A 25,139-nucleotide genomic window follows, 5' to 3' on the forward strand; every position below is an offset into this window, starting at 1 on the left:
CCCCCCCCACCACCCCCCAGACGACTGCGAGTTGGGGTATCTCCCATCGCCACCTGCCAGATCTTCACCGTCCGATGAGATTGGCTCGTTCCACGCAATGATCTCTAGGTCCACGGAACTATTCCAGCTCGTCCCGGAGGAGAAGAAAGGTTTTAATATACCAGCGCCGGGAGGCGAAAAGCAAGACTGCTGTCGATTCCGTTGTTGGATGACATTTGGGACAAGGGTTTTGTCCCTCATGAAGAACCCTTCATTGGTTCCGGCGAAGAGGGACCGTTTATGAAAAGAAATACTGCGTGCCGGACACTGCGCCCAAATGCTTACGGCCCCAGCCGTCGCCAGACCCGGTGGTGTCTGCGGCTGCCAAGAAGTCGTCTTCGGGCTCCTCCTCGTCGGCTTCCTCCCCCACCCCCCCCAGGACAGTGAGGGGAACAAGTTGGATGCCATGGGGCGAAGAGTTATCACATTGACTTCCTTCCCTGCGACAACAGGGCGGAGGCTTTGGAAATCCTACAGGAAGGCGAGGTGGCTTCGGACCACGCCATTACAGTGGCCACGGACATTGCTGACACGGGATTCCACCAAATGGGCAACAACGTTTGCCTTTGTCAGCGGGGCTGGCTCAGGGCCACCGATTTCCACCAGGATGTTCAGTCGAGGGTGTTGGACATGCCCTTCAACGAGGACAATTAGTTTGGCATGACTGTGGACGAGTCCCTTCAGGCCATCAAGGCGGCCACTGAGACGGCTTGTGCTTTGGGCATGCTACAGCAACAACGAGGTTCTTCTAAAGGATTCGGCAGAGGTGCTTCATTTTACCGTCAACCTTCCTGCTAGGGAGAATTCTCAAAGTGCGAATTCCGCTCTACCTTGGAGACCCCCAGCTCTTTTGCTAAACCTTGGGGCTTTGAACATTTTAATTGTTTGTTTTTCTGTTTATTTCTTTTGGTTATGGAGTTTTAAGACAACTCCATAGGCATCCTCTTCATGTGTTACACAGCACCCTCAGTGCAGTGACAGAGAAGCTTTTTCGGCTGTAACAAGGTTTAAATACCTTCTCTGGGATAAACTGTTTCCCAGAAAATGTAAGGTTAAATTTACTAGTCCTTTTTAAATTCCTAGATCCAGCACACACTATTTTACAATAGAGTGCTGGAGGGCTTAGGAACTCGTGTAGCAAACAAATGTTACCCTTTCCTATCGAAATGGCTGGTGGCAGTGGTTTTACAATGAACTACCATGATTTTTCCCGACCGCGAGCACCGGTAGCTAAAAATCACGGGAGCCAGGTTTTTCAAGATGGTGCCTAAGCCACCTTTGTTTAAACAGGTCCCGGTCTTCTTTTTTTGCCATTTTTATTTTTGGAAAGGTCCTTCTAAGAGTATATCTCTGCGTGCCAAACCAGGTTTGTTCCCTTTTTGTTTCTATGCCTTTGGTGGGCTTCAGGACTGACTACCGCCTCTGGCGCCCAAGTGTCTAAGGTAGGCAGGAAGTGAGGGAGGTCACCGAAACACCCTGTGCTTAGTCTCCTAGAAGACCCAAATGCACTCTGGCGTGATTGGATGGCTGACTGTCCGGCAAGGATAGCCACACTGCTGGGTGAGTGGCAGCTAGGCTGGAATGAATGGGAGAAAACTGTTTAAAAGGTGAGTCTCTTGGACTGAAAGGCAGAGTTGACAACTGGAACGAGCGGGAAGAGGACGGCTGCTGCAACTACTGGACCGTTGTTTCGCCCGGTGGATCCCTGCTGCAAGTCTGAATCGCCAAGTTCACCTCCACAGAGAAGCCCCTTCACGGATGACTTCTTCCTTTAAGTTGGTGGGACCAATGCACTCGTAAGCCACCTGGATATCATTCTCGGAGCTGGTTAGGATCAACCATGGGGGAAGGACACCAGCTTGTGTGCTTGAAGAACAGCAACCGGAATCGAAGATTTGCCAATTTGCCTGCTTTGCGACCAGTCTCTGTGCAGTACAGGAGTCCCCCAGCGTCCTCCCTCTTGTCCCCACGACTGAGGCACAGGAACAGCGAGATCTGCGGAACTGCCAGGAACAGAAGTCTTCCGCTGCATCTTTTTCTTCAAAATAAGGTACTGTGAAAGCCAGACCTAGTGAACTTAACTCACTGCGAAAGTTTGTGGAACTTTGGCTACTTGCAGTCCTCGTCAGCTTGTGACCCGACAAACAAACCTTTCTTCCATGAACTACTTCTAAGAACTGTGGCAAAGACTTTTCCGTTGTAAATACCAGAACCGTTTTTACTTATAGAAGACACTAATCCATTGAGTTTTGCCTACCTATTGCATTAAATCAACTCCTTAGGTGAACTCGAACTATTTGCACTGTTTTAAAAGTTACTGAAATATTCGTTTTTATTAACGTATGCCTTTTTGCTCCTACTGAATGGAATTTGGCTCCTACTTCAAGGGCGCTCAACTGCTTAGTATTCAGTATTGTAGTATAACTTGTATGTGATATATATTGTCTCGTTTAGTGAATGCTTTATAAATGATTGTAATCAATTAAGAAGTGTTTTACAAAGAAATCTTGGGTCTAAAGGTCTATCTGAATACTTTGCATTGTACATCTTTGTGTAACATCCTTACAAGCTCACATTCCCTCTTGAGATAAGCCTGGCTGCTCAGCTCCCTACCAAAAACTGTGTGGTTCAGACTTATACTAAAGGCTGGTTTTGATTACACCTGTAGTCATTGGTGTGTGTGTAGTGGTCCCAGAGGGTACTGCATACAAACTCTGCCTAACACCACCTGCTCGTTGACCCAGGAGACCTACATGGGCCGTGCCAAGTGTGGAGGTGGCCGCCATCGTCGCCAAGGCCCCCCAAGGTGGTGCTTGGACATCCAAACGGAACTGAACCGGCCGTGGAGTCGGGCCCCCACCCGTGCACCCCAGTGGGATGCCGGCTTGCGAACTTCGTCAGCATGTGGAAGACCATCTCCACCGACCGTTGGGTGCTGGACACACTTCCCGATGGACACACCCTAGAGTTCCAACAGAAGTGTCCCCCTATACCACAGTTGGCCCGTTAGGAAAATCACATCCCTCAGTTGCTGCTGGAGGTGCGGGCCATGCTAAGAAGAGTGCGATAGAGCTTGTCCCAAAGAGGCTCTGGGGCTCCGGAGTGTACTCTTATTTCGTTGTCCAAAAAGATTGGCGGTTGGAGGCCCATCCTGGACCTCTGCCGCCTGAACAAGTACATCAAGTCTCAAAAGTTTCGGATCGTGATTCTTCAGCATGTGCTAGGACAGTTGGAAGAAGGGGATTTTTTGTCGTCGCTGGACATGGAAGATACCTATTTTCACATTCCCATACACAAGGGCCCACTGCAAGTATCTGTGTTTCGTGGTTCAAGGAACACACTCAGTTCAAGGCCCTTCCCTTTGGACTAAAGTCGGCACCAAGAGTGTTCAAGTGCCTGGCACCGGTGGCGGCGCAGCTGCGCCTACGAGGGATCCATGTTTACCCTTACCTGGACGACTGGCTCATCCAGGCAAGCTCAAAGGACATCGCCGTCGAACACGCAGTGAAGACTGTCCAACTCCTGACATGTCTGGGTTTCTTGGTGAACTATGCAAAGTCCTGCTTGATTCCATCGCATGACACGCGGTTTCTGGGATCCTGACTCAACAGTGTCGTGCCTGGCTTCTGTCGGAGAGGATAGCGGCCGTCTTGGTCAAGGTGCGTCGGTTGTTTGCCCTGAATGTCGCATGGGTAAGGTCCATCAAGTCCCTACTCGGCATGATGTCGTCATGCATATACCTCATTCGGCTGTGCAGGCTACGGATGCGTCCGTTGCAGGATTTCGACGCCCGTTGGATACAAGTATCGGGAAGCTTTGAGGAAAGGATCACACTAGACGAGTTTCCGTCAAGCGATACAGTGGTGGGGAGTGCACTCACATTTGTCAGCAGGTGTGGATTTCCAGACCCCACTTAATCAGACGACGGTCACAACAGACGTCTCCCTGGAAGGATGGGGAGCACACACCGGAAGTCTTCATGCAAGAGGCCTGTGGCTACCGTAGGAGAAGACGTTGCACCTCAACGTGTTGGAGCTACGGGCAGTGTTTTGGGCCCTCAAGGGCAATGTGGTATGGGTCTTCACGGACAACACCACCACGATCCGGAAGCAGAGGGGAACCAGATTCCCAGCGCTCTCCAAGGAGGCACATGACCTTTTGGCACTGGGCCGTAGCCCAGGGAATGTTCCTCATCATCCCTTTTTCTCTGGCACGGGAAAAGAACACAGTCGCTGATTCTCTCAGCAGGGAGCTGCGCTCGTGCCACGAGTGGGGAACTTCGGCAGGACCTACTGGATCACCTGTTCTGCAGATGGGGCAATCCCCAGATCGATCTGTTTGCGACAGCGACGAACACCAAGTGCCGGAGGTTCGCCAGCAGGTTACCCCAGCCAGGGAGCATGCCGGTCTGGGGGGGGGGGGGGGGGGAGGGGGCACGCATTCTCTTTCGCCATCTCCCGCTACACCAGATCTCCTGGACGATCATCCTTATGGTTGCATCGATAGGTCAAGGAGTTTGTTAAAGGACTATTTCGCTCGTTCCCGCCGGTGAAGGCTCCAGCCCCTGCGTGGAAGCTCAATGTGGTGCTGACTAGGCTCATGGGTCCTCCGTTCGAGCCTATGTATTGGGCGCCGCTGACATTTTTGTCGTGGAAAATAGCTTTTCTGGTGGCCATCACCTCCGCACGACGAGTAGGAGAGATCCAGGCCCTCTTGTAAACCACCTTATTTGACATTCCACAAGACCAGGGTGGTGCAACGGATGCACCCTTTCTTTGTGCCCAAGGTGCTGTCGGACTGTCATCTAAAGAGCCTTTTGGTGTTATCTCTATTCTTCCTGATGCCTTCGTCACCGGTTGAGCGGACTTTGCACTCGCTGGATGTGGCTAGAGCGCTGAAGTTCTATGTGGACTGCACAAGGTGTTTCTGTATGACGTCGCAACTTTTCGTGAACTTTGGCCCTCTGAACTATTAGAAGGCCCTCTCCAAGGCTTCCATTTCCAGGTGGCTCTCCGGCTGCATCAGCCATTGGCACTGGTTGGCAAACCGTTGCCTGACACCCCAAGAGCCCACTCGACCAGAGCGATTGTTGCAACTATGGTGTTCCTGTCTGGTGTGCCCCTGCTGGACATCTGTAGGGCTGTTATGTGGAGGTTGACGCACAACTTCACGAGATTCTACTGCGTCGACTGGGATTCCAAGGAGGAGTCCAGAGCCGGCCGAGCAGTGCGGTGCAACCTGTACGCTTGAAGGTGAGCCTGGTGAGGAGTTAAGAGATACTTGATGTTGAGCCTTGCCACCTCCTGTGGTTGTGCATGTGTACTGCTATGGATTCTTTATTCATGAGCATGTGAATCCATGCCAGACCCCATGCTGGAGAAGGAACAAGTTACTTACCTGTAACTGTTGTCCAGCATGGATTCACATGCAAACCCTCCCGCCTACCCCTCTGCGGCTCTTCTCTTGGTCCTACTGCCACTTTACGTGCTACCAAATCTGAAGATGGCTGCCAGAGGAAGGGCTTGGGTAGAGGGCCGTCATTGACTGGGGGCAGTATGACCCAGAGACCAGTGATTGGTTGTTAGGATAAAGACAGTTCAGAAGTGAAACACAAACTGATTTTTTTTCTTTACAGAATATTCCCAGCCTGATGACTGGGAATATTCATGAGCATGTGAATCCATGCCAGACCCGTGCTGGTGAACAGTTTACAGTTAACTTGTTCCTTACTTAAATTTGTAACTTTCTAGACCCTGCACACACTTACATTAGGATGCTGGAGGAGTTACTTAGTATCCCCTTTGTCTAGCATCTCATGTAACAATTTTTATGTTACCCTTTCCTCACTGAATGGCTGGTGGCACTGGTTTACTTTTTACTACTGTGGTCTGCATTTACAGTGAGGTGCGTTCGCAGCTGCAGTTAAGCACCCATGGGTGCCATTTTGTCAAAATGGCCCGGTCTTTTTTTCGCCATTTCTTTGTGGAAATGCCCTTCCTGAGATTTACTTTGTACCCCAAACCAGCTTTGGTCCTTTTGTTTGCTTTGCCTTTGTCGGGATTCACGATTGAAGCCCGCCTCTGGGTCTAGGGTGTCTGCTGGGGGCAGGAAGTGAGGGAGGTGGCCGAAACTCCCTGTGCTTAGTCTCGTAGGAGACCCAAATGCACTCTGCGATTGGCCAGCTGACTGTCCAGCAAGGATAGCCACCCTGCTGGGTGAATGACAGCTAGGCTGGAATGAATGGCAGAACCCTGAATAAAAGGCGAGGCTTTTGGCTTGGAAGGCAGAGTTGACCACTGGACAAAGGAACCAAAGAATAACTTGAAGAGGACGCCTACCGCAACTCCTGGACCATTGATTTGCCCGGTGAAGCCCTGCTGCTGTGCTGAAACACTAAGTTTGTATCGACAGAGAAGCCCCGGCAAGGACGACTTCTCCCCTTTGGGTTGGTGGGATCAATATACTCCAGTTATCCACCTGGACATCCTCTCGGAGCTGGTTGAATTTCCTCAGAGTTGCTTCTGGAAACCGAAATGCCAGCGAGAGTTACACCAGATTGTGTGCGTTGCTTTTAAGCTGGCCAAGAGCTCCAGGAAGATCCTCCGGACTCCCAGAAAGCGGGACTGACCGAGCCTGAGCCACCTCAACAGAGTGCTGGACCCCAGATGCAAGGAAAGTCCACCTCGACAGCCAGAAACCGCGGTGTTGCTATTTGCAGTAGGCGCTTGGAGCTGAAACACCGAAATGCCACTTGTTTGAAGATTGCCGGTTGTGGTCGGTAACCGTCCCATTGCAGTGCAGCAGTCCCCAGAAGTCCTCCCTCTTGTCCCACGACTGATGCCCAGGAACACCAGGATCTGCAGAGCTGCACAGGAATAGAAGCCATCTGCTGCATTTTTCTTCAATACAAAGGTACTGTGCAGTCTAATATTTGTGTGGTGTTTTACAGTGCTCCCTTTTGAAGAAGGCTTACATTAACTGACTGGTGAATAAATTAACAATTGTTCATCAAGAAACCCTGTGAGTAAGTGTTTGCTTGGATATTTGCTTGGAGACTTGTCACTGTGAACCTCTGTGCAACTCCCCTACAGCTCACATTGACCCCTCTTGAGATAAGCCTGATGCTCAACACGCTACTGACGTGTGTAGTACACGCTTATACCAAAGGTTGTGTTCCTATTGCCAGGAGGTCAGGGTTGTTGTAGTGCACCCACAGGGTATTGCATACAATCTTGCCTAACAACGGGATTCTTGTAAGGCGGCGGTGACGTTTGATTTCCACTTGATTGTTAGGCAAACTCTAGCCGCCAACAGTAGATTTCGGGGCATGTGGGAGAGTAATGTATAAGAGTTCTCGTCTTCTGGTTCAATACTGTACAGGACTAAAAATGAGGAGAGTGTTCTACTAATGCAGTCTATTGCATGGATCCACCCTAAAACTTCCTTCCTATATGCCTGAATGCAACTAGTACTGATTGGCTGGCTGTCCTTCACGACAGGCACCCTGCTGTGATTGACAGCCTAGGCTGTGCATGAATGGGAGAAACCTGCTTAAAAGGCGAGGGTTTTGGGACAAGAGGCAGTCAACCATTGAGAAAAACGCCCGACGAAGAAACCGTGAACAACAACCTGGATCTTCCAATTGCCCGGTGAAGCCCTGCTGCTGTGCTAACCTCCTTTGTCACCTTGACAACGCGCCGGATGGAAAGTCTTCTCCCCTTGGGTTAGTGGGATCAACTAAGCCTGAAACAAACTCCCCTGGCCGCCATCCCTGACTTGCTTTGCTTCTCCATTGTTGCGGGAGCCCAATGCCAGGGGTCGAGTGTTAGTAGTCGAGTGCAACGTCTGCCGCAGAACAAATCCAGCTAGAAGCTCCAAGAGCCTCCTATGCACCATCCAGAAGCAGGATCTCCAGATCCAGAGTCCCCTCACCAGAGTGCAGGACCGAGGGAGTGGAGGAAGGCCAACCGGTGTCTGTGATCCGCATTCGTCCTGTTGGCTAAGCGCTGAAACCGTGAAATGCCGCTGAACCGAAAAGAGACTGTAGCTGCCGACGACCTCCTGAGTACTTCCGCAGGAGCCCTCCAGACGTACTCCCTCTTGTCACCACGACTGAGGCTCGAGAACCAGGGTCTGCACCGCTGTAGCAATACGGAATCCAGCTGGACAACTTTTTCTAACTAGAGGTACTGTTTAGGCTTGGGGTACTTACATTTTTGCCTTTAGCCACGCTTTTCTCACTGGAGAATTGCATTGGCTACCTTTTTCCAGTTGATTTCAACTGCCTTCTCACAATTTAAACAGCTTGCGACCCTACAAGTTATTTATCTGAACTCTAACTTTGTGCAAGTGTTAGGAAGAATTCTCATTAATGTACTAATTCCCTTCACCGTAGAGACCCCCAGCAGCATTGCTGGATTTTGAGGACTTCATTTTTTTTTTTTACCTGGAGAGAGTTTTTAGCCTTTTCCCACACTCTCGTATTTTGATGTGTTTTTTACTCTTGTGTTCTTTGATTGTGGAGTTTTGGACAACTCCATAGGCAACATCTTTTTCATTTGTCACAAAGCGCCTTCATTTCAGTGACACAGGGAAGCCTTTTAGGATGTCCCAAGGTTTAAATAAATTGACTTTACTAGTCTTTTCAAAATCCTAGACCCAGCACACCCTATCTTACAAAAGAGTGCTGGACGGGTAACTTAGTATCCCCTATGTCTAGAAACTCATATAGTAGTCAAATGCTACCATTTTCTCTCGAAATGGCTTGTGGCAATGGTTTTACAACGAACTACCATGATTTTTCCCGACCGCGAACATGGATAGCGTTAAATCGTGGGAGACATGTCTTTCAAGATGACGTCTGAGCCTCCTTTGTTTGAACGGGTCCCGGTCTTCTTTTTGGAAAGGTCCTTCTAGAGTTTGTCTCTGCGTGCCAAACCAGGTTTGGTCCCTTTGTTCCTACGCCTTTAGCAGGCTTCAGGACTGAAGACCGCCTCTGGCGCCCGAGTGTCTTGGGGTGGGCAGGAAGTGAGGGAGGTGCCCAAAGATCCATGTGCTTAGTCTCCTAGGAGACCCAAATGCACTCTGGCGTGATTGGCTGGCTTACTGTCCGGCAAGTACACCCACCCTGCTGGGTGAGTGGCAGCTAGGCTGGAATGAATGGGAGATAACTGTTTAAAAGGCGAGTCTCTTGGCTTGGGAGAGAGAGTTGACCACTGGAACGAAAGAACTAAAGACGAGCTGGAAGAGGACGGCTGCTGCAACTCCTGGACCGTTGGTTTGCCTGGTGAAGCCCTGCTGCAGGTCTGAATCACCAAGTTCATCTCGACAGAGAAGCCCTTCAAGGACGACTCCTCCCTTTTGAGTTGGTGGGACCACTCAACTCGTAAGCCACCTGGGTTTCATTCTCGGAGCTGTTTTTATTTTCCTCCAAGTGCTGCAGGAAACCAAATAGCAAGGGAGAAGGACACCAGTTTGTGTGCTGGACTACAGCTACCGGAATTGAAGATTTGCCTTTGCTAGCTTTTTGACCAGTCCCCGTGCAGTGCAGCAGGAGTCCCCTGACGTCCTCCCTCTTGTCCCCACGACTGAGGCTCAGGAACTGCGAGATCTGCAGTAACTGCCAGGAACTGACTTCTTCAGCTGCATCTTTTTGTTCATTGTAAGGTACTGTGAAAACCAGACCGAGAGAGTTTACCTCTCACTGCGAAAGTGCTTGAAACTTTGCCAACTTACTGGCCTATTCACTTGTGACCCAACATATGATTTTCTTTTACGAACTACTTCTGAGAACTTTGGCAAAGACTTTTCCGTTTAACTTCCAGAACTGCTTTATCCTATACAAGACTTTAGCCCATTGACTTTGGCCTAACTTATTGCATTGAATCAACTCCTCTGGGAAACTCAAACTATTTGCACTGTTTAAGAGTAACTCTAATATTTGTTTTATTAACCAATGCCTTTTTGCTCCTGCTTCAAATGCTCTGAATGCCATTTTGCTCCTCCTTCAAAGTAGTTTAAAGGCCTCAGAACCTTATATTATGAAGTACAGTACTGAAGTTTATTTTTGTGTGATATAGATTGCCTCCTTCTAGTGAATGTTTTATAACTGACTAATAAATTAATAAGTGTTTTACCAAGAAACCTTGAGTAGAAGAGTCTATTTGAATACTTGTAATTATAGACCTCTGTGTAACATCCTTACAGCTCACATTCCCTCTTGAGATGAGCCTGGCTGCTCAGCAGCGCTACCACAAAACTGTGTAGTGCAGACTTGTACCAAAGGTTGGTTTTGCTTTCCTGTATAATATATGGCATTCATAACGGGCCTATACACAATTGTTTCAAGTCGCGAGTAATCCTAGTTGTGTGTAGTGGTCCCAAAGGGTACTGCACACAAACTTTGCCTAAGAGCAAGCATTTTGTAGAAGAAGTGCATCAGATCTGTAGACTGTGTCCAAATGACTTTGGCTGTCCTGGCTCCCTAAAACTCTTCGAAATCCATTGACTTTGATCATATTTGTCCCTCATTGGTGGTAGCTTGTTTTATACTGGTACTGATGGGAAAGGCTTATCTAGACTTTAGAGGATTCAGCTGGCCTCACAATTGCTGAGAAATTGTTCTAACCTTTTTACTCCCCTTTCCGTTCTGCAACTTAGTCTACAAAAGTATATTAGTGTGATATAAATGCAAATACTATCCTTGTGATTGAAGTCACCTCCGGGTGTAGGAGTAGTGTATGAAGCATATCCAAAGATTATCCACTGTCTTTATCTGAAATGCAGTCAAAAAAAGGTAGCAGGCGCTCCTCTCCAGAAAGAACATGTCATGATAACCTATTCTGAGATGAGTTTGCAGCACACGCTTTTTGCTCACTGTACCTTTCACAGATGGGGAAATATCCATTTGAATATTAGTCTTTGTCCCACCCACATGGGCAGTCCAGCACTGAAACGCTATGGCAATTCCTCTCTGAACAAGAGTGCCAACAGCAACCCCATACACGTGTTTCAGCCTTGTTGGGCCTCATCAGTGAGGTGAAGCTGTGCCTCTCCATTCCTCTCCTCTCCATTCTCCCAGTGGCCATCCACCCAAGAACAAGTCAATGGACTGTGTTCGTGCTGGTAGAGAGTTTCCCAGACCCCCCCCTCTGTTTTATCTGAAAGGTAGGTTTAAAGTGTATTTGAATTGTTACAACAAATAGCCTTTTTTAAAGAATGCTTATTTAAAACTGACGTTAAAGAAACAAATAACTATGAAACCTTGAGTGCAAGTGTTACTTGGCTACTTGAATTTACGAATTTCTATTGTACAGCTTTACAACTCACATTTTACCCCTCTTGAGAGAGGCCTGGCTGCTCAGTCACACTACCAACTTGTGTAGTACAGACTATACCAAAAGGTTATTTATCTAATTACAAGCAGATAAGTGTTGTGTAGTCTCACACAGTGTGACTGCACCAATTCCTACCTGACAGTCCATCTAACTTTAAATACTTATTTTGCAGAAGACACCATTCTTCAGCTTCCCCCTCTGGTAGCAGCTCTTCTTCATCTTCCTCACGTTCGAAGACTCCACCTCCACCAAAGAAACCTCCCAAGCGAATATCGTCCAGTCCTCCTCGAAAACCCCGCTGGTCTCCTTCTGGCAGCCCTTCCAGAAGACGACACAGGCCATCTCCACCACCAAGTCCACCTCCGAAAGTACGTAGATCTCCCTCGCCTCAGCAGTCCAGCCGCCAAAGGAAAGGTCGTGGCTCTTTATCTCCAGGTAGATTTGCAGGTAAAATTTAAAAAAATCACAATTCATTTCTTAACAATTATCAATGTTTAGAAGTGCCTTATATTTATTTTTTTCTTATTGTGGCATGCCCTCAGTCATTCACACCAAATTGAAATTTGTCGATTAAGTGAGAGGATTGTCGTTAATTAAATGAGCTCTCAGCCGTTCTCAGTTTACAATGGATGTGATTCATAGATTTGATCAAATAAATGCACAATAACATTTGAAAAAGTTACAGAACCCACTCTAATTGGCCCATGGGTTCTTTATAGATTATATTTCAATTATTGGTATGGTATTGGTATCTGGCAATAGGAAATGTGCAAGGGATGATTGGAAAACATAGGATAGAATTGGCTGCCAATTAGCCCTCGAGTGACTTGTTCACAAGGTAGATAATAGACAGTATGTAAGAATCTCCAGAGCTGGATTCTGAAACTTTGACTGAAAAAGGCCCCAATTATTCTTAAGAAAATGGTATTGTTTATCTTTTTTTTTTTTTTTTCGATCTAGAACTTCACATATGACAAAAATCCTTGAATGACCTCAGTTGAGAGGCCCTTAACACTTTGCTTTTTCATATCTAGTTTATTAACTTTCTCCAGCATGGGGTCTGGCATAGATTCATATGCGCATGAATATTCTCTGTCGGGCTGAGAATCCTCAGTAAAAAGAAAAACAATTTCACTTTCCCTTGCAAACTGTATTTTGAATGGATTGTGTCCTCCCACGTATTCCTCATATTGTGATAATCCTTATCGCCAGCTTTGCTGCTTTGGGGAAAAAAGTCGCGAGGGCACTGTGCTCGAGGTCGTGGCGTCGATTGTCCCTCGACGGGCTCCATTCTGTGTCGACGTGACTGCTGGATAGCTTGAGTTGCGCCAGTTTTCTTCAGTTCCGTTTTTCCGATTGCTTTGCTCTCGTGAACGGCGCGCTTCGAGGTTTTCTGTCAGAAAATATCTACTGCTTTTTAAACCCAAGACTGGGTTTAAGAAGTGTATCAACTGCGGTTCGAAGATGTCGATCACCAATCCTCACTGCATCTGTTTTTGGTGCCTGGGCTCAGAACATCAAACCGGCGACTGTGGCTCTTGTCAGTCGATGACGGAGCAGGCCCTCCATCAGAGGAAATGTAAACTAGCGGTGTGGTGGGAGGCGTCAAAGGCCTCGTCGAAAAGACATAAAAAATTGTCCGATTCAAAAGCATTGGAACATCACAAGAAACATTCAAAGAGATACTTATCTCGTAGTAGATCGAGGAGATCTTCGTCATCTTCTAAAAAAGCTAAAAGGAGACCTAGATCTCCTTCATCTGATACATCGATTGAATTGGTTCGATGTCCTACAAAATCGGACTCCCCAAGAAAATGGGAGGATTTTAGAAGAAAAATGATGGATGTCTTTGAGAATGCGGCCTCGACCCCCTCAAAGAAATCCCAAAAGAGCCAGACCCTGGTCGCTCCATTGGACGACACAGGGAAGTCGAACTACTGCGGTAAGACCCAGTAGTATGGGTGAAACTCGTAAAACTCGAGTCGACAAATCGTCGAGGAATCCTCTAGAGTCGAGTGCTTCACCGACACCTCATAAAAAGCAGAAGTTGTCAAACATCCGCAACTTCGTCGACGCCATCGGTGCTGACAGCTTCGACATCGAAGCCTAAAATGTCTTCAACGCCTTTGTCGAAGGCTTCATCGGGTTCGTTGAAGATTCCTTCGACACCTTCGAAGAAACCCTCCATGTTATCGATGAAAAATCAGGAGGAAGAGAGATTTACGCCCTTACCAAAATCAGACTTTTCTAAGTCTCTCTTCAATTTTTAAAGAAATTGGCTCGGAGGATGAGGAAATCTCTCCTTTTGGAGTGCAATCTGGCACTAAACAGGTTCCAGAGGAACTTGTAGACCCTGAATCTAAGATGACAGACCCGTGCGAGATTCTGCTAGTGGCATTGACACATCACCTGAATTGGAGTTTGCTAGACCTGACCCTGCAGAACATGCAGATTCAGGGTACAGGAGTTTGATGAATAGAGTGGTAGAATATATGGGTTGGGGTAGAGCCTCACCCACTTTTGAACAGGATGATATGACGGACATAATAGTTTGGGGCGCCGAGAAAAATCCAGTACTCCCCTTCCATAGGGCACTTCGGAGAACAGTGGAAAAGAACTGGGAAACCCCTGACAACATTGCTGCAGTAAACAGCAATTTTCCGAAGTAGTATAGAACTTCTACTTCTGATCCCGAGTATCTGAATAGACATCCCACTCAAAGTCTGGTTATTCAGGCTGCAACTACTTCGAAACAAACTGCATATGCAACCATATCCATGTGGTTGGATAGGGAGGATAAGAAGGTTGACGCTTGGGCCCGTAAGGTTTTTTCTTCGGGTAGTATGGCCTTAAAGTTAACCAATGTCACCTGTACCCTGGCCAGGTTCACACATACCCTGCATTTCGGCGATGGCTGAATGTATTCCGGACGGTAGGAAAGGGAAGGCTTCCTGAATGTTGTCAAAGACAAGAAGGAGGCAATGGGGGAATGTCTCCAGTCTGGATTGGATACTGTGAAAGTGTTAGCAGATCCATGGCATCCAGCACAGTGCTATGCAGATTTGCGTGGTTGAGAAAGTCTGGTTTTGCACCAGATGTGCAGGCCAGGCTTCTCATGTCTTTTGATGGCTCGAGGCTGTTTGGTAGTAAGGCTGAGGAGAGCCTAGAAAAACGACAGACCTCAAAAGCGGCAGCTAAATCCCTTAGTGCCTGCATGCAACAACCTCGGAAACCCTATTCGGGCTCATCTTCCTGGAGGGGGTCGTCCTTGTCGGTACTACTCTTCTTTTGGTAGAGGAAGAGGACAGGCTTTTCAAAGGGTCAAGAGAAATGTCACTCGTAGTGGACAAGGAAAGACTACAAAGCTATCTTCAGGAAAAGCATCTTTATCCTCAGCCGCTCCTGCAGCCGCCTCCAAATCTCTGAGGCCTTATCATACAAAACACCAGTGGGAGGCAGAATCTCTCAGCATCTGAAAGGATGGCGGGGCATTACTTCAGATGCTTGGGCACTGGAAACAGTAGCTCAAGGTTACTGCTTTCCCTTCCTAAAAAGGCCTCACGATCATCCACCGGGACCCATCTCGACCAAAATTTCAGACCCGCTCCTTTTGCACGAAATTTGCACCCTGCTAGAGAAAGGTGCAATAGAACATGTACCTGTGGCGGAGAGGAACAAGGGTTGGTGCTCCCCTTATTTTCTCATTCCAAAGAAGGACGGAGAATTGAGACCCATCTTGGACTTAAGAAACTTGAACAAGTTCCTCAGGAAGGACAAGTTCAAGATGGTAACCCTTTCTCAGATCCTTCAGGCTCTCCAACTCCAAGACTGGTTGGTATCATTGGACCTTCAGGATGCTTATTTTCATGTGCCAATCCATCCCAAGCACAGATATTACCTGAGGTTTGCAGTTGGCGGTTCTCACTATCAGTTTCGAGTTTTGCCATTCGGGCTGACCTCCGCCCTGAGGGTTTTCACCAAGCTGATGGCGGTAGTGGCAGCGAGTCTCAGGAGAGGGGGTGGATTCACCTCTACCCCTACCTGGACGACTGGTTGATCAGAGCAAGTTCTCCTGAACAAGCTCAAGAACATCTGTCGATCACCTGTTACTTCACAATCTGGGCTTCTCCCTCAATTTCAAGAAGTCCCACATGATACCATCCCAAAAACTCCAGTTTATCGGAGCAGTCTTGGACACTTCCTCGGGCAAAGCCTCGCCTCCCGAGAGAGTATTTTCTGAGTTTGCTCTGCCTCATGGCATCCTGCATTTTTCTGGTGCCAGATTGAGAATATCCCTTCAATGGGCCCTCAGGACTCAGTGGTCCCAGTTCTCGGGGAGTATGTTGGATCTTCTGCAAGTCCCGAGCGCAGTTGCTCAGGATCTACTATGGTGGGCTTGCAGCGACAACATCCTCAAAGGGGAATCTTTTTGTCAACCATGGCCGGAGATAACAATACTAACGGACGCCTCACTCACGGGGTGGGGAGCTCATACCAACGGTCTGACAATCAGCGGTCGTGGGTCTCCATCAGAGTCCAAACTACACATCAACCTGTTGGAGCTGAGGGCAATCAGACTAGCGCTGAAGGCCTTCCTGCTCTCTGTACAAGGAGAGAATGTCCTGATAATGACGGACAACCGTGGCCATGTACTACCTCAACAAAAGAGGAGGCGTAGGATCACTACCACTGTGCAGAGAAGCAATGGAGCTCTGGTTCTGGGCAATACGGGAAGGAATCTCTCTATCGGCAGTTCACCTAGCTGGAGAGCAAAACACGGCGGCAGACGCTCTGAGCAGGCAGAGCAGTCTGCCACGACTGGGAGTTAGCTCAGGAAGTCCTTCTGGAGATCTTCACCCTTTTTGGGGAACCCCTCAAGTGGATCTGTTCGCTACTGAGGTGAACCGGAAGTGCGAACAGTATTGTTCAAGGGAATTTCCCCCGAGAGGAGCTCTAGGAGACGCGTTCGTGGTGGACTGGGATTTCCCTCTACTGTACGCGTTTCCTCCAGTCCCCGTGATTCCTCAAGTAATCAGGAGGTTGAGAAAGTTCAGGAAAACCATGATCCTAATTGCCCCGGATTAGGCCAGGAGGACGTGGTACCCGGACCTTCTGGACTTGTCCATCTGCCCTCCAATACGCCTTCCGCAAAGAGGATCTTCTCTCACAAGAGGTAGGTCAGGTTCTCCATCCAGAGGTCAAGACACTCGACCTTCACGCATGGTTTCTGAGAGGTTGAGATGCAAGGATTGGGATCTTCCGGATGACGTATGGAGATTTTACTTTTGGCCAGAAGCCCAGCAAGGAAATATTTGTACCAATGTCATTGGAACAAGTTCAGTAACTGGTGCAAAGATAAGGATGGGGACCCTTTTTCAATGTGGCACTCCAATGGTGCTTCCTTTCCTATTGCATCTAGCCAATCTGGGGCTCCAGATCGGAACAATGAAAGGATATCTTGCTGTGCTGTCCATTTTCAAGCTCTCCTCGGAAGAGGTTGCTTACTTTAAAATTCCATTAATCATTCAGTTCCTGAAAGGACTTACCAATGTATATGCACCAGTACCGTTTCATGTACCAATTTGGGATTTAAACTTAGTTCTTACATTTCTAACTAGTATACCATTTGAGCCTCTCCATTTCTGTCCATTGAGGCTTCTAACACTAAAAACTGTCCTTCTTGTGCCATTAACATCAACCCGCAGGGTTAGTGAACTACAGGCTCTCTCGTGTAAACCTCCATATACCATCTTTTACAAGGACAACGTCGTTCTTAAGGTTAAACCATCTTTCCTACCGAAAGTAGTTTCTGATTTCCATTTATCACAAAAAGATTATTTTACCCACATTCTATCCTCCTCCTAATTTGGGTAAAGAAGAGGAGAGATTGCATAGACTGGACGCCAAAAGAGCCCTCAGTTTTTACATTTCAAGAATGTCAAAATTACGTCAAGATGACCAACTCTTTGTGGGTTATATAGGTCGTAAATTGGGGTTAGCAGTGACCAAACTATATCTCGCTGGATCATTCTGGCTATATTGGAATGCTACAGATTAGCAGGAAAAGACTCACCGGATGGGCTACGGGCTCATTCCACTAGGGGAATGGCTACTTCTGCGGCTTTGAAGAGGGGAGTCCCTGCAAAAGACATTTGCTCGGCTGCAACATGGGCATCAATGCATACCATCATCAAGCATTACTGCTTAGATGCCTCCTCCAATGATGGTTTATTTGCCAGGGCGGTACAATAACTAGCACTCCCACCTCCAAATTGATCACTGCTATGGGAGTCTATCACAAGATGAGGAATACGTGGGAGGACACAATCCATTCGAAGAACAAGTTACTTACTGTAACGTTCTTTCGACTGGATGTTCCTCCCACTTATTCCTCACCGACCCTCCCAGTCTACCCTGCAGTACAGTTTGTTTTCTTACATTTTCCTCTCACGATGGGCCTATCAGTCACAGGACACGCCTGGGTGTTCCACGAGTATTTCCTCGAAAAAACAGAACTGAAGCCAACGGGTGCTGCAGCGAGCTATTTATACCAAGAGCGATGGCGACGCGGAACGGAGCCTGTCGAGGCACAGTCGACACTACGACCTGGAGCACAGCACCCTCTGCTGAAATTTTTGTTTGCGAAGCTGGCGATAACGAATAGCACAAGATGAGGAATATGTGGGAGAAACATCCAGTCGAAAGAACTTTAGTTGGTAAGTAACTTGTTCTTCTCCTCTAAACCATTCGCTGTCCTCTGGGTCATACTGCCCCCATTCAATGACAATCCTCTCCCTAAGCCCCTCCTCTGGCAGCTATCCTTAGATTTTTCCTGCACGCTTCAGTGTTGGGAGTCCTCGAGCTTGCCCTGCAAGCTACTTCTACGTTTTGTTTTCTCGTAAAAAGGCTGTATTTTTGTTAGGAGAGAGCCTGTTCGCTCTTCTCTCCATCTGTCGACAGCAGGGTTCCGTTGTCAAAGAATTTCAGCGCCCTCAAGGGCGAAGCTGGTCAAAGTTTCTCCAGTTTCCAGAAGGCCATCAGGCCTACTTTGCGCCCTCTGACCATGATGGAGAAGGAAGGAAGATCCCTCTTCAAGACTTGCATCCAGTGCAGGCTACGGAATGTGTTTGTGGAGGACAAGCACCTGAAATGCCTCTATTTTCATCTGGACCACAGAGAAGGAGAGTGCAAGATCTGCCTCGGCTACTCCAAGAAGACTACGAAGGATAGGCAAAGTAGACTGCCGGCGTGGGTGAACGCCAAGGCCTCTGCTCTGTGCCCCGAGCAGGGGTCATACCTCACCCAGGATTGGCCGGTTCGAGGAGTGGGCTTTTAAGTCCTTTGAGAGCGCTTCATCCGTGGTGGCTTGAGATGAGGCCAAGCACCGCAAGTCCAGTTCCATCGGGGTGGCCGCTCAAGCGTGTCCCATGATGGACCAGGCGCTATCGACGACATCATCCGCCTCCATCGCAAGCCAGCGATGGAGCTCCTTGAAAAGGAAATCGGCCAAGCTGCGGGAGAAGCCCAAGAAGCCAGGGACGGTGGAGCTGACTGCTGAACTGGCCAAGAAATCCCAATTGGCTCAGGAGAAGTCTTCATAGACGATGGAGCTAGTGGCGGCGGCTCTCGCAAAGGCTCAAGGGGCTGACCCTGTAATGGTAACTCCCACATCGCAGAAGGTTTCCCTGTCTCTGAGGTGGGAAAGCGCTGCATTGACTGTGGCAAAGTCTGCTGGAACGCCAGAGAGGAGCCTGCCTCCGACCCTTAAGGATGGAAAAAGGGGTAGGGGTGTAAGGAGGCCCCGGACCAGCCCGAGGCCATGTCGCAGGCCATGGAAGTTTCATCCACGGCTGAGGACCTGAAGTCCTTAAACATGGTCCTCAAATATGTGGAGGATGATAGCACGGGCCTAGTGTTCCGATATACTCCAGCTCATCCGAGGGAGGTATCCCTGGACATCCTGTCCACCCTCCACACACTGGTGTCTGAGATCCAGAAGAGGATGCCGCAAGGGCCTGTCCCAACAGTTCCTCAGGCCCCTGACCAACCGCAGATTAAGAGGCAGCACCATCCAACGCCTCCATGTCAACCTCCATATCCGTGTCGGGTCCCCCTAACCCCTCAAGCCCAGACACTGGTACGGGGAAGGATACGGATGACTACCGTTGGAGCGGCCAGCGGATCTCAGCAGTCTCGGGTTTCCCCACCAGACGAGGTGGGGTTGTTCGATTCCATGATTGTCGAAGCCTCTGACCTGTTTCATGGTGGTAGCCCTCCTGAACGACGTTTGGGAGGAGGGCCTGGTCCTCTTGAACAGTTGCACGGTTCCAGCCAAGCGGAATAGTCTGGAGAAGTATTGGGTACTGGATTCTGCACTCAAGTACTTGAGGTTGGATCCATCACTGAACTGGTTTCGACGTCTGAAAGGAGTCTTATCTAACCAGTCCTTGTCTTCAGTCCCTCCAGACAGCGAGGGTAAGAAGATGGATGCCATGTCGAAAGTGATCTACACTGCAGCGTCCACCATCAAGGCGCCAACGCATCGGTCGCCATGGCTGTTGGAATGCCACGAATTTCCGCCAGGTGGTCCAAACAAAGGTGCTGGACATGCCTTTCGACAGAACCTTTTCGTGAAGGTCGTAGACTAGTCCCTACAGGCCATCAAGGCAGATACGGACACATGGCCCTGGGCCCCCTCCAACAGCACTGCTGTTCCTTTCGCTCCTTCAGAGGAAAGTCGGGCAGGCCTTCGAAAGGTTTCTCTTCCTCGTACCGTCAGCCCTCCAGATGTACGACCCAGGAAGCCCACAGAGGCCGCTCCCAAGCCTATTGTGGAGAAGGACAGCGTTGGCAAAAGGGCAGGGTGCCTGCACGGGGCCCCACCTGTGCACCCCGGTGGGATACCGGCTGCTAAGGTTCATCAGCGAGTGGGAAAATATTGCCACAGACAGATGGGTGCTGGATGCTCTTGCCCAAGGACATATCCTGGAAATTCCACAAAGGTGTCTGCTGATGCCTCCAGTGGCCCGTCAGGAGTAGCACATTCCTCAGCTCTTGGAGGAGGTACGAGCCATGCTGCGCAAAGGGGCGATAGAGCTGGTTCCCCAACGACTCCGGTGTTCCGGAGACTATCTGAGATCCTTCTTAGTAAGAAAGAAGACTGGGGAGTTGGAGGCCCATTCTAGACCTGCAACGTTTGAACAAGTACCTCAAGTCTCAGAATTTCAGGACGGTCTGGTTGCAGCATGTGCTTGGCCAACTGGAAAAGGGTTTTGGGTAAGAATTGGTGCAGTCCAACTGGTGAGAACTGCACAAGACTCATCTTTCACAGGAAACACTGCAAGTTTCTACGCTTCGTAGTGTAGGATCAGCACTACCAGTTCAAAACCCTACCCTTCGTCTTGAAGTCGACCCCCAGTGTGTTCACCAAGTGCCTAGTACCGGTGGTGTACCATCTGTCTACAAGGGATTCACGTATACTCGTACCTCGACTGGCTCTTCGGGCCCGCTCGCAAGAATTAGACATCAGACACACGGAGGCGGCTGTCAAGCTGCTGACGGATCTGGGATTCTCTATCAATTATGCAGAGTCCTGCTTGACATCACAGAAAGCACTGTTCCTGGGGGCCAGACCAATACAGTGTCCTGCATAGCATCACCCTCGAGGAGAGGGTAGCGGTCATTCAGGCGAAGGTGCAACGACTGTTGTCAATTAAGATGGCCATGGTGCGGACCATCAAGTCGTTGCTCTGCATGATGTTGTCCTGCATCTACCTTATCTGGCTCTGCAGGTTACAGGTGCAACCTCTTCAGGAGTTCCTGGTCGCTCGGTGGGTACAGGTGTCCGGAAAACTTGGCAGACAAGATCACTCTGGACGAGTTCCGTTGGGCGATAAGGTGGTGGGGCATCTGCTCCAACATCGCCTGGGGCACGTGATTTCAGAACCCTCCGTTCCAGGAAACGGTCACGATAGACACTTCTCCGGAAGGCTGGGGAGCCCACACCGGACGTTTGCCAGAGGCCTTTGGCTACCAAAGAATGATATCCATATCAACATCCTGGAGTTACGGGCAGGTTTCTGGGCCCTCAAGTAATTCCTTCTGTCACTAAAGGGAAAGGTGGTGAGGATCTTCATGGACAAAATCACCACAATGTTATACATCAGGAAAGAAGGGGGCACTCTATTCCTGGCGCTCTCCAGGGATGCACAGGAATTGTGGCGGTGGGCTGTCGGACAAGACATTTTCCCCATCCCTTCACCTACCGGGGGTCAAGAACACAGTCGCGGATTTCCTGAGCAGGGAATTGCGCTCCTGCCACGAATGGTAACTGTGGCAGGACCAGGTGGACCACATCTTCACCAAGTGGGGCAGGCCCCAGATCGATCTGTTTGCGATGGCAGCAAACTCCAAATACCAGAAGTTTGCCAGCAGATTCACCAGCCGAGGAGCCTGAGGGGCGTGTTCTCCTTCCTGTGGGAAGGGATGTCTCTGTACGCGTTTCCTCCTTTGCCTCTTCTGCTACGAGTCATCAATACACTGTCAGTGCAGGATGATGCCCATGGACTCTCTTGGTCGCCGCTGATCAAGCTTCTAGTAGTCCCAGATCTTCTCGCCAGAGAAGGATTCGCAATCGTTCATCACAACCAAGATTTGCTCAAACTACGGGCTTGACTTCTGCAGCCCTAGAGTTTAGAAGCTATGAGTTGCCTGCAGACTGCAGGGAGGTCCTCGCCAAGACCAGAGCTAATCAACTTTTTTTTAAAAAAACCTTTATTTAATTCCGACAGAACAGATTAACATACAGTGTGGGACATGTTGTCCACCAAGCCATCGACGGCACCCTCATCGACGATCACAATGCGACAAACTGCATCGTCCATTCCTAAGTCCTCGTCAGCTAGTTTATCGTCCGCAAAGCACTTGTCTGCGGCACTGCAAGCTTCTTTACCGACGGAAGAATTAGGGCCCAAAACACCCCTCGCTGACGCCACTGTTACGCCATCCAATGAAGACAGTCTTCATGGGTCTATAGAAGTGCTGCCTCACTTTGTGGACGCTCTTGAACCACAGGGAACACAATTATCTCCCTTTGGAGAAATGCCAGAGCTACCTGACGTCATCCTGCAAGAGGAGTTTTCAGACACTGAGTTTGAAGAGGAACAGCATTGTCTTACACCTAAGGAGCACAGCCCTCCTTGGCAACCTACTACAGAGGTGCCTGCTGATCCTTATGATCCTGTGCTCATGTTATCAATGCAAAGGATCATTGAGGAGTTCAACAGACGTCCAAATGAAAAAAGCAAGTCAGCTGTACCGAGGGAGCCTAACCTCCCGCAGAGGGGTTTTTCACCTCGACAAAGCATGCCAAGACATTCGCCATCCAGGAGTAGGCCAAAGAAAACGGTGCGTTCACCTGAGCCACTGCGCAGGTCTAGGAGCAGGACACTCAGTGCTTCACCGACAAGGGTCCCTTCTCCAGCATTGTCACACAGGACAAGGTCTCCAACTAGAGATCCATCGATTGTACCATCCTCTGTTCCAGTCTCAGACTGGCAAGAAGATCCTTTCAGAGAATTTTCTGAACCAGAAGAAGGCGAGATCATGCAAGAGCTGGATACTAGCGAATGGGATGATTACATTGTCGTAAAGCCCAGAAAGAAAGATTCTCCTGGTGGGTCTTCACCGCCGGATGATCTAGTCTCTTTTCATACTATCATAGGCAAAGCCGCAGAATTGTTTCAGTTACAGGTCACATCCGAGAAGAAGTCGGTGCTCTGACCACATGGACAAATGTAGGATAAATGTTACTACCATTCCTCTCCTCGACACCATTTGGGAGTCTGGATCCAAGATATTGGCCACACCCTTATCCACTCCGGCTCTAGTTTCCAGGCCAGAGAAAAAATATAAGGCTCCGGAGTCTGCACCTCTTTGTCTACAAGGTCATACAAAACCGGACTCGGTCATCTCAGTAGCAGCTAGGAAAAAGCTAACCAATCGAGCATCACCTCCATCAGCCACAACGGACAAGGACGGTCGCAAACTAGAGGCTATTGGCAGGAAAGTGTCTGCATCAGCATCGCTTACCATCAGAGCAGGCAACGTGCTGGCCCTGAAGGTGAGATTTGACCGCAAGCTTTGGCTCTGCATGTCCAAGCTGGCCAAGCCGCTACCTGTAGAACTCCAGGAGGAAGCCATGTCGATTATCTCTGATGGACGCTGCAGTCGATGTGGCGGAGTCAGGTTTCCGGCAGATGGCCCACGGCATGGTGCTGAGTAGACAGGCCTGGATGAAGGCTACCAATTTCAGGCCTGAGGTCCAAGCGCAGATATGGGACATGCCCTTCGATGGTCAAGAACTCTTCGGGGGAAAAAGATTGATGACCACCTCGAAGGAATCAAAACTGACACAGCTCATGCCATCAGCTCCTTGAAAGACGAAGACCAGAATCGTCAGTCAATTCGTCCTTTTCAAGGTTCATCCTCGAAGTACAGAGGTTTTAACCAAACTTCCTACGGCCAGAAGTCGCAAGGTAGTTCATACCAGGACACCAAGTACCAATCTTCCAACAAGTACGCCCAGAGAGGGAGGCGGGGCTCCGTTCAAGGGAAGTCACAGAGCTAACCAAAACTGACAGTCCAGCTCCTCACCCTCAATGTCACACCCCAGTGGGGGGGGGGGGGGGGAGTGAGCCAGTTCTTTCAACGCTGGCAGTCAATAACATTAGACAAATGTGTGTTGCAGGTGGTCCGTGAGGGACACACACTAGAATTTCTAAACAGCCACCTTCCTTGCCCCGACTCCACTCAAGATGCATATGTTAAATCAAGTCATGTCCGAAATCCAGAAACTGCTGCACAAAGCAGCAATAGAGCCAGTACCTTACTCTCTAAGGGGGAAGGGTTTTTACTCCCGTTTCTTTCTCATCAAAAAGACTGGTCAATGGCGACCCATCTTGGACCTGAGAGCGCTAAACCAATATATCAAGCGCATCAAATTCAAGATGGTAACTTTGCAAGTAGTGCTCCATTGGCTAAACATGCACGATTTCTTGGACACTCTAGGTTTGGAGGACGCATACTTCCACGTACCAATCCACCCAGCACACAGAAAATTCCTCAGGTTCACTGTGGCCGAACTTCAGTTTCAATTTTGAGTGCTCCCGTTCGGTCTGAGATCAGCACAGAGCGTTTACAAAATGCCCAGCACCAGTGACGGCAAAACTCAGGAGGACAGGAACAGAAGTCTTTCCATATCTGGACGACTGGTTGATGAGAGCGAGTTCCGCCTCAAGCAACCGCTTGGCAGTTTCAAAGACAACAAATCTCCAAAGAGGGTTAGGTTTCGCCATAAACCACGCAAAGCCCTGCCCAGTTCCCAGCAAGACAGTTTCTTTCCTGGGAGCCGAGTTTGACACCATTCCCAGAGTGAGACCGTTGCAGAAAGAGCTTCAGCAATTTTCCGCTTGACCTCATGGTTCTTAGGGAGAGAAACGACATTGGTGCGCTCTTACAAATCCCTCCTGGGCATGATGATGTTGTGTATATTCCTCATACTAAATGGCAGGCTTCGCGTGAGGCTTGTTCAGGAGGCACTGGACCACCAATGGAAACAAGTTCTCAGCTCGTGGGAGGCTATCGTCCAGATTCCAAAGACGCTGCACAAAGCTCTTCAATGGTGGAACGCTCCGCAGAACCTCTTACAGGGTATGCCGTTTCAGGCACCAACGTCGACCCTTATCTTAAGGACGGACGCCTCTT

General features: G+C 49.1%; 1 protein-coding gene across 14 annotated transcripts in view; it reads left to right on the forward strand.

The window, feature by feature from the left end:
- SRRM1 (serine and arginine repetitive matrix 1) overlaps positions 1 to 25,139 on the forward strand; it is a 935,651-nt gene that overhangs the window by 424,724 nt on the left and 485,788 nt on the right. For 12 of the 14 annotated variants that reach the window (XR_011279577.1, XM_069622717.1, XM_069622715.1 and 9 more), the window contains exon 9: positions 11,548 to 11,822. Coding sequence is in view for 13 of the 14 variants with exons in the window: in XM_069622717.1 (XP_069478818.1) it covers positions 11,548 to 11,822 (275 nt within the window). In the remaining variant the exon portion in view is untranslated. The remainder of the gene's footprint in view (positions 1 to 11,547; positions 11,823 to 25,139) is intronic. The other 2 variants (XM_069622711.1, XM_069622719.1) reach the window with 1 other exon arrangement.

Source organism: Ambystoma mexicanum, chromosome 11, assembly GCF_040938575.1.
Source record: "Ambystoma mexicanum isolate Mex_15411 chromosome 11, UKY_AmexF1_1, whole genome shotgun sequence".
Lineage (NCBI taxonomy): Eukaryota > Metazoa > Chordata > Amphibia > Caudata > Ambystomatidae > Ambystoma > Ambystoma mexicanum.